The 17,393-nt window shown below is 42.2% G+C and overlaps 1 protein-coding gene across 2 annotated transcripts in view; it reads right to left on the reverse strand.

Moving 5' to 3' along the window:
* Positions 1–17,393, reverse strand: part of LOC128655599 (uncharacterized) — a 74,046-nt gene that overhangs the window by 56,151 nt on the left and 502 nt on the right. For both annotated transcript variants that reach the window (XR_008401857.1, XM_053709188.1), the window contains exon 2: positions 8,377–8,534. Coding sequence is in view for 1 of the 2 variants with exons in the window: in XM_053709188.1 (XP_053565163.1) it covers positions 8,377–8,428 (52 nt within the window). In the remaining variant the exon portion in view is untranslated. The remainder of the gene's footprint in view (positions 1–8,376; positions 8,535–17,393) is intronic.

The raw sequence follows: 17,393 nt of genomic DNA on the forward strand, positions 1-17,393 counted from the left end.
TTTTAACCATGTTTGTTATGTGATTAAACCTGCTTATGTGTAGTGTTTTTTGGCTCATGGCTTGTGGAACATAATGTTTTTTTCAAGCGATGCAGCCTTTTTGGTTGAACGCGCCTTTTTTGGACTATATACGGTTTACCTTGTGACCGGGTGTGGTCATGTGTTTTGCTCTTCATTTCCTGACTGTGTGGCGCAGGAGAAATTCCGGTCCGCTGGTGTCTAGTACATAGGAGGTGGTGAGTGCCCCAGTCACAGGGGGTGTCAGGTGCCATTAGATTTTTTATCTGGTCCATTCTTGTATCAATATCCTAGTTATGGAGGAATCTGATATTGCGGAGACGGACGTCTCTGTTTTATATTCTACTCCTTGCGCAGAATGCATTTTGCCCCAGATGATACTAGCGAACCAGTTATGTACTAAATGCTGTATTAGAGTGCTCATTTCCTCCGGATCGGGGAATCAAGGGGCCGCTGAGCCATCCGCCTCTGCAGGTCCTGTCCTCTGGGTAGCGAGTGACCCAAACTTGGTTTACCCTTCTTCAGAATGTAGCTTGTTTCCCCCAGGGGTTTTGGCATGATGTTGCATGTCCATATTTTTGGCGCTGGCAAATCTACATCTTCCAGAGGAGGGCTGGAGATATTGTTTGTGTTCCATTTTCACACTTGGAGCCTGTTCAGCTCTCTGGGGGCACGACTATCCCTGAGTCTACAGGGGGTCAACCTTCGGGGCCGGAGGCATCTTTTGATCCAGCGGGGGTATGCTGTTGAATGTTGAATGAGGAATGTTAGACTCCTGCAAATGCTCTTCTCTTCCTTTCAGGTTGAGATTATGAGTGAGTCTTGTTCCTGTTCTCTGGGATAGCCGGTTATCCCTTGCTCAGGCCTATAGTTTTTTTGAGTGCTGTTCCACTATGGGTCTGTTTTTTATATCAGACGGGGTGTTTGAGTTTCCGGAATTTTGTTTGTTTTAAACAAAATGGGGACTTGGACCTATCATCGCCCTGGCTTCTTTTGGTTGCGGAGGCTTCCGCTATGTCCCTGGTGGATCCCGTGGTGGGTTGTTACCTATCTGTTAGGATCCAGGGCTGGTTTGGGTTCTCAGTTCCAGGGCACTTGGAATATGACCATTGGTCTGGCTAGTTGACCTTGTCTCTATTGGCAATGTTTCTGAGGGCTGATGCTCATTGGGCTTGCCTTACGTTCTAAGGTGCGGTTTCCCTTGGTCAGCCTGCTGACTTAATTTGATGAATTTGCTGCTCGGGCTTGCCTTACGTTCTAAGGTGCGGTTTCCCTTGGTCAGCCTGCTGACTTAATTTGATGAATTTGCTGCTCTGCAGGTGAAGGGTTGCGGGTATCCGCTGTAGCAATTGCATATTGTCTGTGGTTTGGCTGGCTATTGTTTAGAGGGGATCCTTAAAAGGCTCATCTAGGTTGGAGATTTGATCTCTTGGGTCGGCATGTGGCTTTGTGCCTTGCTTTGCATCAGTCCCCTTTTCTTTTGGTGGCTCCTCCTGGGTTCAGGAGGTTGGAACAGAGGGTTTAGACTGTTTCATAGAGAGATATGCTCTCTGGGTTGTTCTGTTCCACCTGGAGAGTTCTTGGCTCCGCGTTGAGCCTGTATCGGGCCTGTTGCTAGATTTCTCTGCGTCTACGGCCTTATCGATTGTCTCCAGGGTGGAGTTTTCGGGTTAGCATCCGAACTCTGTTGGGATGGCTGTAGCCATTCTTCCACTAGTTTTGAGCTGGTGTTGTTGTTTTTTTTATGTTCCCCTGTTTTTAGACCTGCCGACGCTTGGCCTGGCCCATCTGGGAGTAGGTTCTGGGACCTGTTGGTCATCTTCGGGTTTTGTGGGTGCAGAGGGCCTCGTTGAGGTTCTGAGTTTATCCCCTTTTTCGAGGCCTATGTGTAGGTCTGGCAGCGGGGGTTGACGGCAGTGGATCCTCTGTCTTGAAGATTTTGTATCTGTTACCTAGTTTGGCCGCTTTTTGCTTCCCAGCAAGTATTTTATTTCTGTTAAGAATGGCTGGGTGTTCTTGTCCCAGGTGTTAGTTCGTCTGGGTTGACTACCCGTATTTGTATCTGAATACTTTGGTATTCTGAGTTCTGTCAATTTGAGGACTTGGTCTTCAATTGTCTTTGTGGGTGCTTTGCACGTCGTTTGAGAGGTTTTTTTCTCTTCTGATACCTGGTTTTAAACCTTGTGGTTCTGTTTGGTCTGGGTGTTGCCCCCCCCTTGTTTGTTAGGACCTAGGGCCCATTGGGTCTTTATCGCCAGGCTTGTTCTCAGGGTTTGTCCCCTTATGGATTTTGTGCTACCCTTTCGTGTTCCCTTTGGTTCTGCCCTGCCCTATCCCTGTTGGGAGTTTCGGCTGGTATTCCCTTCTTTAGTAGGGGATGTGAGGTTGGGAACGGAGTGCTGGGCGATGGTGTCTCCTGGAGGCCTGTTGGCTCAGTTGGGTCTGTTTTTGCGGGCCTCTAACTAGGTTTTCGGACTATCTGCGGGCCAGTGTCCTTGGGGCTTTAACTTTCTAAGTTTTCTCGGCTTCAGACGAAGCAGGGGTTTGTTGGGTAGTGGTTTTCAGGCCTGGTGCCCTCAGAATGGGCCGCCTATTGTACCCTCACCATTTTAGCATTCAGTGTCCTCTATAGCTTGGGTATTGTTTTCCCAAAAGTAATGAAGTAGTAGACTCTTTCTATTTATGAAGAAAACCATAAATTATGCTTACCCAATCATTTTCTTTTCTTCAGATGGAAAGAGTCCACAGCTCCCCACCCGTATTTTTTATGTGGGGCGTCTTTAATTTTATTCTTCTGGCACCTTTTCACCCTGATATTTCTTCTACTGTTCCTTGTTCCTCGGCAGAATGACTGGGGGATGAGGGAAGTGGGAGGAGTATTTAAGCTTTTGGCTGGGGTGTCAGGTTCTGAATTCCCAAAAGTAATGAATGCAGCTGTTGACTCTTTCCATCTGAAGAAAAGAAAATTATCAGGTAAGCAAAATTTATGTTTTTAACAATGAGTGATAATGATTCACTTTTATATTTGGAAATTAAATTGGCACATATTAAATTTTGTTTAAAATATATCTAACAATGAATGAATGAATGAAGTAGAGTAGCACAACTAAAAAAAATCTCTTCCACCTTAAGTATTAATTGGGACTAGGTATGTGCAAATCCAGATCTTAACGAAGTGATCTTGCCCAAGAATCAATCCGGCTCCGAAAAGAGCTGAAGAGCACATGCTAATGAAGGATCCGAATACACATGTCTAATAGGGACCAGCTATGGGTCCAAATAAACCAGCAGCTTTGTATATTGTAGTCATTTTGTATGTATCTAACTCCTTAATCCACCTTAACTAACCAGGGGGAGGCTCCTTGTTGAATCCCCCCGATTGGTAGATGTGTGTTAATAAACAGTGTTTATCTTGCTAATGACGCTCTCAAGTAAAAGACCTTCACCTAGATTACAAGTTTTGCGCTATAGAGGGTGCGAAACTAACGCAACAAAAGTTGCGTTATTTCACCCTCCATAGCGCTGCCATTACAAGTTTTGAAAAAGCCGCCTTGTTCGTGCGATATGGTGGTTTTAAGCTCCATACCGCACAAAATCCAAGGGCTGTTTTGACGTGCTTGTGCACGCTTTCCCCATAGATATCAATAGAATTTCATTAGCTTTCATCCTATTGGCTGATTTGAACAGCCAATAGGATTTCAGTAGCTCTCATCCTATTGACTGATTTGAATTTGAAGGCTCAAATCAGCCAATAGGAATTCAAGGGACGCCATTTTTAATTGTGTACCTTGAATTCCTATTCAGTGTACGGCGGAGATCGTATGATGAGGATCCTCCACGCTCCATGGCTCTGCGGTCGCCGGTCTTCAGTTCCAGGGTCGCCGGTCTTCAGCTCCATGGTCATCGGTCTTCAGCTCTGCCCTTCGCTCCGCGCCGGCTGGTTCCTGAAAGAAGAAAGAAGAGGTCGCCGGTTGGAAGAAGACTTCACCGCCTGGAACAGGATCTTCTCCGCCGGACTTCAGGACAGGCGAGTACCACTTGGGGGTTAGACTTAGGGTTTTTTAAGGGATTTTAGTTTTTTTTAATTTTATTTAGATAGGATGGACAGTAAAAGAGCTGGGGGGGTTTGTTGGTTGGAGGCTTTTACTGTTGGGGGGGCTTTGTGTATTTTCTTGTAAAAGAGCGGATTATCTTGGGGCAATGCCCTGGAAAAAGCCCATTTTAAGGGCTACTGGTAGTTTATTAGAATAGGAGGTGTTTTTATTTTGGGGGGCTTTTTTATTTTCATAGGGATTAGGTATAATTTTTGTAAAATTTGGTAATTTTCTTTATTATTTTCTGCAATCTTAGATTTTTTTTCTTTCTGTAATTGTAGCTTAAAGTGACAGTTTAATCCAGAATTTTTATTAGACTATCCCTTTAATTTATACTTAGTTTATTTGTATTTTTAAAGTAGTGTTAGGTTTTTTAATTTAATAGTAACTTTAGTATTTTGTAAATTAGGTAATTTAGGTTCATTTAGGGAGTGTTGGGTTAGGGGTTAGGTTTATTGCGTTGTGGTCTATGGCGGTTTAGGGGTTAATACTTTAATAGGTTTGTTGCGTTGTGGGCTTTGGCGGTTTAGTGGTTAATAGTTAATAAGTAATTGCGTTGTGGGTTTGATGGAGTATATAGGGGTTAATAGTTTAATTAGGCATATTGCGTTGTGAGGGGTTGTCGGTTTAGGGGTTAATACTTTTATTAGTTGTGGTGTAGGTTTGATGGCGGATATATGGGTTAATACACTTTATTAGTGATTGCGGTGGGGAATTGCGGTTGACAGGTAGATAGATATTGCGCATGCGTTAGGTGTTAGTATGTCCTTGCGCTGAATATTGAATGGCTTTTGCGCGCGACGCCGCATATGTAATGGAGCCCCTAGGTTCTTTGCTGCTCCTAAGCTTTCCTAGATAAACCTTTCAGCAAAAGGATAACAAGAGAAGGAAACAAATTAAATAATAGAAGTAAAATGGTAAGTTGTTTAAAATGGTATGCTCCGTCTAAATCATGAATGTCTAATTATGACTTGATTGTCCTTTTAATTCTGAATCACTGGATTAGTCTTTTTAATTGTATCTTCAGGTTCACAAATGTAAATATTTATCCAAATCCCTGTGACAATAATACTCCCTAAATAAATGAAACTGCTCAGTTTGGTTAAATAACAGTATAGTTGTCACAACATAGGTATTCCAGGGCACTTCTCTCTCAGAAATTGCTCTGCAAATATATAGGGATTTGCACAAGTATTTACATTTGCCAGCCCTAAGGTACAATTACAAAAACCAATCCGATATGCGAGGTGAACTTACGGGAGACGTGAGTTTCAGCAGTTGCGCTAAAAAATAAGCAACATATTTCCATAAGCAACACTACTTCTCTACTCTTATCTCTAATCTTTCTTCAAACCCAAAACGTTTGTTCTCCACTTTCAATACTCTTCTCCGTCCTCCCCCACCTCCTAATACAACTTCTCTGTCAGCTCAAGAGTTTGCCAACCACTTCAATAACAAAATCGACTCCATCAGAAATGAAATCAGCTCTCAACATAATTCCATTCTCTCACCCCCTCAAATGCTCTCAATCAACCACAACCCACATAACCTTAAACTTAGCTCATTCTCCCCTGTTACTGAGGAAGAAGTTTTGGCACTTATACTGCACTCTCACCTCACTACCTGTCCCCTTGACCCTATCCCCTCACAGCTACTCCCCTCCCTCTCTTCTACCCTTACCCCTATACTCACACACACTTTCAACCTCTCCCTCAGCACCGGTATATTTCCCTCATCGCTGAAACATGCACTGGTCACACGTATCCTCAAAAAAACCTTCCCTTGATCCAACCTCCCCATCCAACTACCGCCCTATTTCCCTCCTCCCTCTTGCATCAAAGATTCTCGAAAAACTAGCTTATGCACGCCTATCCCATTTCCTTACAATAAACTCCCTCCTTGACCCATTGCAATCTGGATTTCGTCCCCATCACTCCACAGAGACAGAAATTGTTAAGGTTACCAACGACCTACTTACAGCAAAATCAAAAGGCCACTTTTCCCTGCTTATCCTCCTTGATCTATCCGCAGCCTTTGACACTGTTGATCACCCTCTCTTGCTCCAAACCCTCCAATCCTTTGGCATATGTGACACAGCCCTCTCGTGGCTCTCTTCCTACCTGTCAAACCGTACCTTTAGTGTAGCCTTCTCTGGGGCCCTGCTCTGCCCCGTCACCAATTTCTGTCGGAGTACCGCAAGGCTCTGTCCTCGGTCCCCTTCTCTTCTCAATCTACACGTCATCACTAGGTTCCCTAATAAAGTCCCACGGTTTACAATATCATTTGTATGCCGACAACACCCAAATCTACTTCTCTGCACCAGACCTATCTCCTTCCTTGCTAACCTGTGTCACTGTCTTTCTCACATCTCCAACTGGATGTCCTCTCACTACCTCAAGCTAAATCTCTCCAAAACTGAGCTCCTTATTTTCCCCCCTTCGTCTAAACTCTCCACCCCCAATCTCTCTATAACTGTCGACAACTCCATCATTACCCCTATCCCACATGCCCGATGTCTCAGGGTCACATTTGACTCAGATCTTTCTTTCACTCCTCAAATTCAGTCCTTAGCTAAAGCCTGCCGCTTCCACCTTAAAAATATCTCTAAAATTCGACACTTCCTTACACAAGACACAACTAAGATTTTAATCCACTCTCTCATTCTCTCCCGCCTCGATTACCTCAACTCTGTCCTCTCTGGTCTCCTCACCTACCGCCTAGCTCCTTTACAATCCATAATGAATGCCTCTGCCAGACTCATCTTCCTTACACGTCGCTCTTCATCTGCTGCACCTCTCTGCGAATCCCTTCACTGGCTTCCTCTTGCCTCTAGGATCAAACACAAAATTCTCATTCTGACATACAAAGCCCTCAACTGCACTGCTCCCCCCTATATCTCAGACCTTGTCTCCAGATACTCTCCCTCCCGTCCCCTTCGCTCTGCTCACGACCTCCTACTCTCCTCCTCTCTTGTCACCTCATCACACTCCCGTTTACAGGACTTCTCCAGACTGGCTCCCATCTTGTGGAACTCTCTGCCTCGCTCCACAAGACTTTCTTCTAGTTTTAAAAGCTCCAAGTGCTCCCTAAAGACTCTACTGTTCAGGGATGCATACAACCTACAATAACCTTACTTTATACCAGTTCCTCTCCTCCATTGCTATCCCCTGGACCCCCTTAGCATGTAAGCCTAAGAGTCCAGCTGTTTGTTGATCACCTTCTCAAGAGCTGACTACAACAGTGCAACTCTTGGCAGGGCCCTCTACCCATTTGATCCCTATATCATTGTTTTGTTGTACTCCGCTTTTTGTTAAAACAAATAACCGATAATAATAATAATAATATGTGATTGCGCCCAAGATGTAAATTTGTTACCCCTGATTTAGTGATCCCAAGCTCACTAGTTCAAAATATTGTACAATACACAGTGTCTTAAATCCCAAGCTCACTAGTGTAAAACATTGTATTATACACAGTGCTTTAAAACCCAAGCTCACTAGTGAAAATATTGTACAATAGATAGTGCCTTTAAAAAAAAAAAAAAAAAAAGCACCATGTGTAAGCGCCTGGTGCTGATCTCAGCGCTAACAGAAGCACTGATTGGTAGGTACAATGTGTGCACTGTGTACTGAGATTATCTACAATTAACACCCATTGAAAGGGACATAAAAAGTACATTTATTTTGTTATACATTAAACACATAGTCAAAGTCAGCTCCAGAGCAGCAGTGCAATACTGGGAGATAGCTAAGCACATCTCATGAGCCAATGACAAGAGACTAATGTGTCTAGCCACCAATCACTCTCTAGCTACCAGTAGTGCACTGCTGCTACTGAGGGTATGTACAAATGCTTTTTAACAAAGGATACCAAGAGAGCAAAATACATTAGATAACAAGTGAATTAAAAGTCTCTTACAATTCTATGCTCTGTCTGAACCATGAAGGTTTAATTTTGACTTTCATGTTCCTTTAAGTACAGACTGACACTGAGCGTGTGCACCTGATCTTGTTGTTATTTAACCCCTTAACGACCAGCGCCGCACCCTGTACAATGCTGGTCGTTATGCCCTTAAGGACCAGCGTCGTACCCTGGGCTTCTCTCTGCCGCGATCTCGCTAAAACTAGTGAGGTTGCGCTATTTCTGCATGCCCCACAAATGTGGCAGTGCAGAAATAGACGGGCAGAGTTACCGATGCAGAGAGGGCCACTCTGATCCATTCTGATGACAAAACCAGGTGACATGCATGTGACATCCTGCTTACCTCCGTGTGCATCAGGAAGGTCTGAGGTTTGGCTCTCAGTCTTGGCAGACATTGTCTTGTTCAGCACAACTGAATTGGTCAGATATTCTTATAATGTTTAACCTTTACTAACAAACGCAGTGATGTGAATTGTACAAGATCTTCACAGTAACAGGAGCCTACACAGAGAGAGAGAAAGAGACAGACAGAAGGTCTCATGTACAGTTCTTTGTCATAGGGGGGAATGCTGAGAATTATGGGTAAACAACACCCGTATCTGAGCATCATACACAGACCAGGATTAAGAAATACAACAGAAATCAGTCATTATAAAAATACAAACAAATGCATCAATACATAAATAAACTGTTCTAACAATACATATTTTATGTCACTAATTACAAATCTTTAACCTATTCATTTTTACTGCCATTTGACATCCTGTGCTAAGCTGCTTATAACCATTTTTATATCTTAGTATTTAAACATCAATTCCAGGTTGTTGTTTTTTTCTGTTTGTTTTTGAATTTTTTTGTGTGAGTAACCCACACAAAAGGCATAATTTATCATCATTGCAGCCGGACAGGTTAGTAACTTACGGCCAGATTACGAGTTTTGCGTTATGAGCGGCTCGGTAATAACTTGCAAGTTATTTCTACCACTCACCTTTAATAGCGCTGCTATTACAGGTTTCCAAAAACATGGCGTTTAGCGGGCAATATGGCAGCGTTGAGCTCCATACCGCACACAAATACCAGCGCTGCTTTAAGTTGGTTTTACACGCTCGTGCATGATTTCCCCATAGACATCAATGGGGAGAGCCAGCTAAAAAAAGCCTAACACCTGCAATAACAGATCATAAAGCTCCGTAACGCAGCCCCATTGATTCCTATGGGGAAAGAAAATGTATGTTTAAACTTAACACCCTAACATAAACCAAGAGGCCCCAATTTATCAAGGTCTGTCGGACCTGATCCGACAGTGCGGATCAGGTCCGACAGACCTCGCTGAATACGCCGAGCAATACGCTCGCCGTATTCAGCATTACACCAGCAGCTCACAAGAGCTGCTGCTGCAACGCTGCCCCCTGCAGACTCGCGGCCAATAGGCCGCCAGCAGGGGGGTGTCAATCAACCCGATCATACTCGATCGGGTTGATTTCCTGCAATGTCTGTCCGCCTGCTCAGAGCAGACGGACAGGTTATGGAGCAGCGGTCTTTGTGACCATTCGGAGCTTGATAAATATGTCCCATTGTCTAAACACGCCTAATCTGCCGCACCCGACATCGCCGCCACCAACATTACATTTATTAACCTCTAATCTGCCGCCACCAACGTTGCCGCCACCTACATACACTTATTAACCCCTAATCTGCTGTTCCTAACATCGCCACAACCTACATTACTGTTAATAACCCCTAATGTGCTGCCCCCAAAATCGCCGCCACCTAACTACACTTATTAACCCCTAATCTGCTGCCCCCAATGTTGCCGCCACTATACTAAAGTTATTAACCCCTAAACTTCTGGCCTCCCACATCACTAACACTAAATAAATATATTAAACCCTAAGTCTAACCCTAACACCCATAACTTTAATATAATTAAAAAAAATCTAAATACAAATTACTATTATTACCTAAATAATACCTATTTAAGACTAAATACTTACCTGTAAAATAAACCCTAAGCTAGCTACAATATAACTAATAGTTTTATTGTAGCTATCTTAGGTTTTATTTTTATTTCACAGGTAAGTTTGTATTTATTTTAACTAGGTAGACTAGTTAGTAAATAGTTATTAACTATTTACTAACTACCTAGTTAAAATAAATACAAAGTTACCTGTAAAATAAAACCTTACCTGTCTTACACTAAAACCTACCATTACACTAAAATTAAATAAATTAAATTAACAAAATACATTTATCTAAATTACAAAAAATAATAAACACTAAATTACACAAAATAAAAAAGAAATTATCAAATATTTAAACTAATTACACCTAATCTAATAGCCCTATCAAATAAAAAAGCCCCCCCCCAAAAAAAAAATAAAAAAAAACCTAGCCTACACTAAACTGCCAATGGCCCTTAAAAGGGCCTTTTGCTGGGCATTGCCCCAAAGAAATCAGCTCTTTTTCCTGTGTAAGGAAAGTGGTTGAGGTGATTGCTCATGACACTTGCTTCAACTTGTGTGACTTTGCCTTTAAGAGAGTGAAAGTACATGACACTTGCTACAACTTGTGTGACTTTGCCTTTAAGAGAATGAAAGTACATGACACTTGCATTAACTGGTGTGACTTTGCCTTTAAGAGAGTGTGCCTTTAACAGAGTGAAAGACATTATTAATTTCAAGTAGATGACACTGAATTTCACTAAGTCATGCTACAGTGGTAAACAACCGATGGATACTAATGATAAGAAGTCAAAAACCCAGACAGAACGAGGGTGTAACTTTGGCAGGGGTCACTCACTGACACTAAAAGAACATATTGATAACACATTAGTAGAGGGGTTAATGCTAGCTATTTTGTTAAAGGATTAATTATTATTAATTGCAATAGGCTAAGTAATAAAGCCATCCTGGTGTTTTAGCTATTAATTATGTCTATGGAAAGATTGTTAAAACTATTATTGATGTATTTGACAGAAGTAAGTTCATAATCAGATGTATAATGTTAAGCAGAGAATATGAAAGATGACGGCATTGAGTATAGGAACACGTGAGGGAAAGTACCTTGGTATGCCCCTGATAAGTTTGGGTGAGGCTAAGCCAGACTGTCCAGATGACTTGGGTCACAGCCAACCTTGAAGGGAGCGGCCCCAGGGTCTGTGGATTTGCGCCAGAACTGTTACGTAAGTGAACAGTATAAAGAGAGGTACCTGTGGGTAATCTGATCAGTTTTTTTGGAGACCTGTGGATGGACGCATCTTCAGTGTTGTTTTTTCCCGTTGATCACCTTTTTCTCCTGATCCAAGATTGCCCAGATGTCTTCTCCAATTGCGCCACAGCAGGATAGGATGATGCAACACATGATCACAGTGATGTATTATTTGTTTGTTTGAAACTAGCTAGAATTGTTTGAGTAGTAGTATAACATCAGATTGTTATCAGTGGTTGCGCAGGCAACTAAGTTATAATTTTCATTGCTAAACTGTAACAGGAAAACTGCATGGATAGATAGGAATAGGATAATTGTATAAGTATTATAATTGCATAAAGTGTTATAATCAATACAAGGTGGCGATTCCACCTCTAGAGGTGCGCTATATGTCACACAGTCCGGGTCCTGAAAGGTTAACTGAAACAGAAGATGATGCAGGCTGCTCTCCCAAATGTACAACGATGACAGTGAGAAACTTCCTAGAATGGAAACAAAGAGGCGCCTCTTTGTTTCCATTCTAGGAAGTTTCTCACTAAAGTGTTATAACCATGAACAGTGGTTTGTGGTATTTTGTTGTTATAATTATATTGCAGAATAAAACCATTATTGTTATCATAAGCATTGCAAAAAACCTGTGTGACGTGTCAGTTGTTTCCTTGCTGAAAAGTGATATATGATAAGTAGATATCCTGAAAAGAACCTCATAACAACCTGTAATAAAAAAATACAAACAACCCCCCAACAGTAAAACCCACCACCCACACAACCAACTCCCCCCCAAAAAAAACTACCTAAAAAAACTAAGCTCCCCATTGCCCTGAAAAGGGCATTTGGATGAGCATTGCATTTACATTGCCCAAAATCCCTAATCTAAAAATAAAACCCACCCAATAAACCCTTAAAAAAACCTAACACTAACCCCCGAAGATCCACTTACAGTGTTTGAAGACTGGACATCCATCCTCATCCATCCGAGAGAAGTCTTCGTCGAAGCGGCAAGAAGTCCTCAACGAAGCCGGGAGAAGTCTTTATCCAAGCGACAAGAAGTCATCCTCCAGGCGGGTAGAAGTATTCATCCAGACGGCATCTTCTATCTTCATCCTTCGGATGTGGAGCAGCTCCATCTTCAAGACATCCGGCGCGGAGCATCTTCTTCTTTCGATGGGTCTTGAAGAATGAAGTTTCCATTAAATGACGTTATCCAAGATGGCGTCCCTTGAATTCCGATTGGAACAGCCAATAGGATTGAGCTTGCATTATATTGGCTGATTGGAACATCCAATAGAATCCAAGCTCAATCTTATTGGCTGATTGGATCAGCCAATAGGATTGAAGCTCAATCCTATTGGCTGATTGCATCAGCCAATAGGATTTTTTACCCTTTAATTCCGATTGGCTGATAGAATTCTATCAGCCAATCGGAATTCAAGGGGTGCCATCGTGGATGACGTCCCTTAAAGGGAACCTTCAGTGTACGGCTGGGAGCCGTATGAAGAGGATGCTCCGCGCCGGATGTCTTGAAGATGGAGCCGCTCCGCGTCAGAAGGATGAAGATAGAAGATGCAGTCTGGATGAAGACTTCTGCCCACCTGGAGGACAACTTCTTGCCGCTTGGATGAAGACTTCTCCCGGCTTCGTTGAGGACTTCTTGCCGCTTGGATGAAGACTTCTCCTGGATGGATGAGGATGGATGCTCGGTCTTCAAAAACTGTAAGTGGATCTTCGGGGGTTAGTGTTAGGTTTTTTTAAGGGCTTATTGGGTGGGTTTTATTTTTAGATTAGGGACTTTGGGCAATGTAAAAGAGTTAAATATCATTTTAAGGGCAATGCCCATCCAAATGCCCTTTTCAGGGCAATGGGGAGCTTAGGTTTTTTAGGTAGTTTTTTTTTTGGGGGGGGGTTGGTTGTGTGGGTGGTGGGTTTTAATGTTGGGGGGTTGTTTGTATTTTTTTTTATTACAGGTAAAAGAGCTGATTTATTTAGGGCAATGCCCCGCAAAAGGCCCTTTTAAGGGCCATTGGCAGTTTAGTGTAGGCTAGGGTTTTTTTTATATTGGGCTGCTTTTTTATTTTGATAGGGCTATTAGATTAGGTGTAATTAGTTTAAATATTTGATAATTTCTTTTTTATTTTGTGTAATTTAGTGTTTATTATTTTTTGTAATTTAGATAAATGTATTTTGTTAATTTATTTAATTTTAGTGTAATGTTAGGTTTTAGTGTAAGACAGGTTAGGTTTTATTTTACAGGTAACTTTGTATTTATTTTAACTAGGTAGTTAGTAAATAGTTAATAACTATTTACTAACTAGTCTACCTAGTTAAAATAAATACAAACTTACCTGTGAAATAAAAATAAAACCTAAGATAGCTACAATAAAACTATTAGTTATATTGTAGCTAGCTTAGGGTTTATTTTACAGGTAAGTATTTAGTCTTAAATAGGTATTATTTAGGTAATAATAGTAATTTGTATTTAGATTTATTTTAATTATATTAAAGTTAGGGGTGTTAGGGTTAGACTTAGGGTTAGGGGTTAATATATTTATTTAGTGTTAGTGATGTGGGAGGCCAGAAGTTTAGGGGTTAATAACTTTAGTATAGTGGCGGCAACATTGGGGGCAGCAGATTAGGGGTTAATACGTGTAGTTAGGTGGCGTGATTTTGGGGGCAGCACATTAGGGGTTATTAACAGTAATGTAGGTTGCGGCGATGTTAGGAACAGAAGATTAGGGGTTAATAAGTGTATGAAGGGGACGATGACATTGGGGGAAGCAGTTTAGGGGTTAATATGTTTATTATAGTGGCGGCGATGTCCGGAGCGGCAGATTAGGGGTTAATACATTTATTTTAGTGTTTGGGATGCGGGACGGCCTCGGTTTAGGGGTTAATAGGTAGTTTATGGGTGTTAGTGTACTTTGTAACACTTTAGTTATGAGTTTTATGGTACAAATTTGTAACGTAAAACCCATAACTACTGACTTTCAGTTGACAGTACGGATCTTGTAGTTATGGGTTGTACCGCTCACTTTTACTTTGTAACACTTTAGTTAGGAGTTTTATGTTTTATTTGTAACATAAAACCCATAACTACTGACTTTCAGTTCACAGTACGGATCTTGTAGTTATGGGTTGTACCGCTCACTTTTACTTTGTAACACTTTAGTTAGCAGTTTTATGGTACAGATTTGTAAAACCCATAACTACTGACTTTCAGTTGACAGTACGGATCTTGTAGTTATGGGTTGTACCGCTCACTTTTTGGCCGGACAGGCAAACTCGTAATACCGGCGCTGTGGAAGTCCCATTACAAAAGGACTTTTTAAAAAGTGCGATAGTTATGTTGCGTGACGGCCAAAAAAGTGTGCGGTACAGCTATACCTACAAGACTCGTAATAGCAGCGGTAGTGAAAAAGAGCCATAACGATGCTTTTTCACTCATAAAGCAAAACTCGTAATCTAGCTGTTTGTTAACCTATCTGCCTGAAATTGCCACTTGAGATGCTGCATTGCACAGCAAACTTTTACAATGCACAAGATCACGCAGAGACCAAGCAGTTTTAGAAACCAGCTTCAGTTTACATTAATACCTAAATATGATAAATATGAGATTGCAATACAGGTTCACCTTTCAAAAAGAAAAAGAAAAAAAAGGAATAAAAATTTAAAATTCACTTATAAACTAATCAAAATTCTGGTTTCACAGAGGGGTGAGTCGCTTCATTTTCAGAATGTTTGTACTTACTGGTTAGTGTATAGCAGCAGCTGAGAGCAGCCAAATGGTCACCCAACCACACCGTGTGTATTACTAGCATAGCATCCAATGGGTTAAATCTCCGATATAGGTAATAAAAAAAGTTTAAGTGGTATATGAGTTGCTGGTCCCCAACACATTAAACTGGTGCTGTTAGTACATAAATCAGGGGTGAACCTTCTTGAGAACATGTATTGAAATTGAGGACAAGCCTCTAAAAAATGATTTTGCTGTCTGTACACTGATTATATTACACTGCAGTGGGTGGGGAGAGAAATAGACTTTATTATTTATTTTCCCATTTTTACCAATGCCATCCATCTCTGCAGCACATCAGGTTTTATTTATTGTTTTGCAGTACATTGTTTAATTGCAGAGCTAAAACTGAAAGCTTATACACTGCACGTGGTAGGATACACGGGTGCCATTTGTATAAAACAAATTTTTATTTAAAGGGATATGAAACACAATATTTTCTTTCATGATTCAGATGGAGCATGCAATTTTAAGCAACTTTCTAATTTACTCCTATTATTAATTTGTCTTCATTCCCTTGGTATCTTTATTTGAAAAAGCAGGAATGTATAAGCTTAAGATCTGACCCCTTTTTGGCTCAGAACCTTGGATAGCGCTTGATGATTGATGGCTACATTTAACACCCTGGGTAGCGCTTGCTAATTGGTGGCTACATTTAGCCAACAATCAGCAAGCACTACCCAGGTGCTGAACCAAAAATGGGCCAGCCCCTAAGCTTACATTCCTGCTTTCAAATAAAGATACCAAGAGAATGAAGAATAATTGATAATAGGAGTAAATTAGAAAGTTGCTTAAAATTGCATGCTGTATCTGAATCATGAAGGAAAAAAATTTGGGTTTCATATCCCTTTAAGCTTTATGTATTTACAATGTTTTTTTATAGCCATTGTTACCAGTCTTCTACATCCCCTGGATCTGCATCTACAGATTTCCTCTGCCTCACATACACCACCACTCCTATAGCACCTCATGTAGAGATAAACAGTACTATAGAGAGGTTCCATGTCTTAAAAGTCCCGCCAGCACCTTATATCTAAACATTTAACACAATGCAGAGGTTCTCTCTACCTCCCATATAGCACTCTACCCAGTACAGTATATAAAGATATATATTATAGAGAGGCTCCCTCTGCCTCTCACACACAGCCCCCTCTCTAGTACCTTATATACAGATATATAATATTATACAGATTCCCTCTGCCTCACACATAGCCCCCTCTCCAGTACCTTTATATAAAAATATAATATTATAGAGAGGTTCCCCCAACATCACACACGCATCCCATCCCCAGTACCTTATATACATGCATATCCTATATAATAAAAAGCCAAGTGTGTTTGTCCGAAGAGACTGCGGGCGAGGACAAACACACCTGGCCTTCCAACTGATCTGGCGTGTGGTGGAGTGGGCGTGGCCGGGCGGATGTGACGTGGGTGGGGCCGGGCAGGGCCAGATGCCAGGGCCGACCGGACTGCCGTGAGAGACTGTCAGAGAGCTCTAAAGAGGGGGGATAGAGAGAGCAGAAGAGAGGGGATAAAGAGAGGAGAAGAGTGCACAAAAGAGAGGGGGGAGAGAGAGAGAAAGTGCAAAAGAGAGGGGGAGAGAGAGAGAGAGACAGCAAAAGAGAGGGGGAGAGAGCACAAATGAGAGGGGGAGAGAGCACAAAAGAGAGGGGGGAAGAGAGCACAAAAGAGAAGGGGGAGAGAGCACAAAAGAGAGGGGGGGAGAGAGCACAAAAGAGAGGGGGGAGAGAGCACAAAAGAGAGGGGGGAGAGAGAGAGCGCAAAAGAGAGAGAGAACGCAAACGAGAGGGGAGAGAGCAAATGAGAGGAGAGAGAGCAAACGAGAGGGGAGAAGAGAGAGAGCAAAAGAGAGGGAGAGAGACAGCAAAAGAGGGGGAGAGAGAGCAAAAGAGAGGGAGAGAGAGACAGCAAAAGAGGGGGGAGAGAAAGAGCAAAAGAGGGGGGAAGAGAAAGCAAAAGAGAGGGGGGAAGAGAGAGCAAAAGAGAGGGGGGAAGAGAGAGCAAAAGAGAGGGGGAGAGAGGGAGAGAGAGAGAGTAAAAGAGAGGGGGAGAGAGAGAGTAAAAGAGAGGGGGAGAGAGAGAGTAAAAGGGGGGGAGAGAGTAAAAGAGGGGGGGAGAGAGAGTAAAAGAGGGGGGTGAGAGAGTAAAAGAGGGGGGTGAGAGAGTAAAAGAGGGGGGTGAGAGAGTAAAAGAGGGGGGGAGAGAAAGTAAAAGAGGGGGGGGTGAGAGAGAGTAAAAGAGGGGGGGTGAGAGAGAGTAAAAGAGGGGGGAGAGAGAGAGTGAGTAAAAGAGGGGGGAGAGTGAGTAAAAGAGGGGGAGAGAGAGAGTAAAAGAGGGGG

The sequence above is a fragment of the Bombina bombina genome, chromosome 4 (genome assembly GCF_027579735.1).
Source record: "Bombina bombina isolate aBomBom1 chromosome 4, aBomBom1.pri, whole genome shotgun sequence".
Lineage (NCBI taxonomy): Eukaryota > Metazoa > Chordata > Amphibia > Anura > Bombinatoridae > Bombina > Bombina bombina.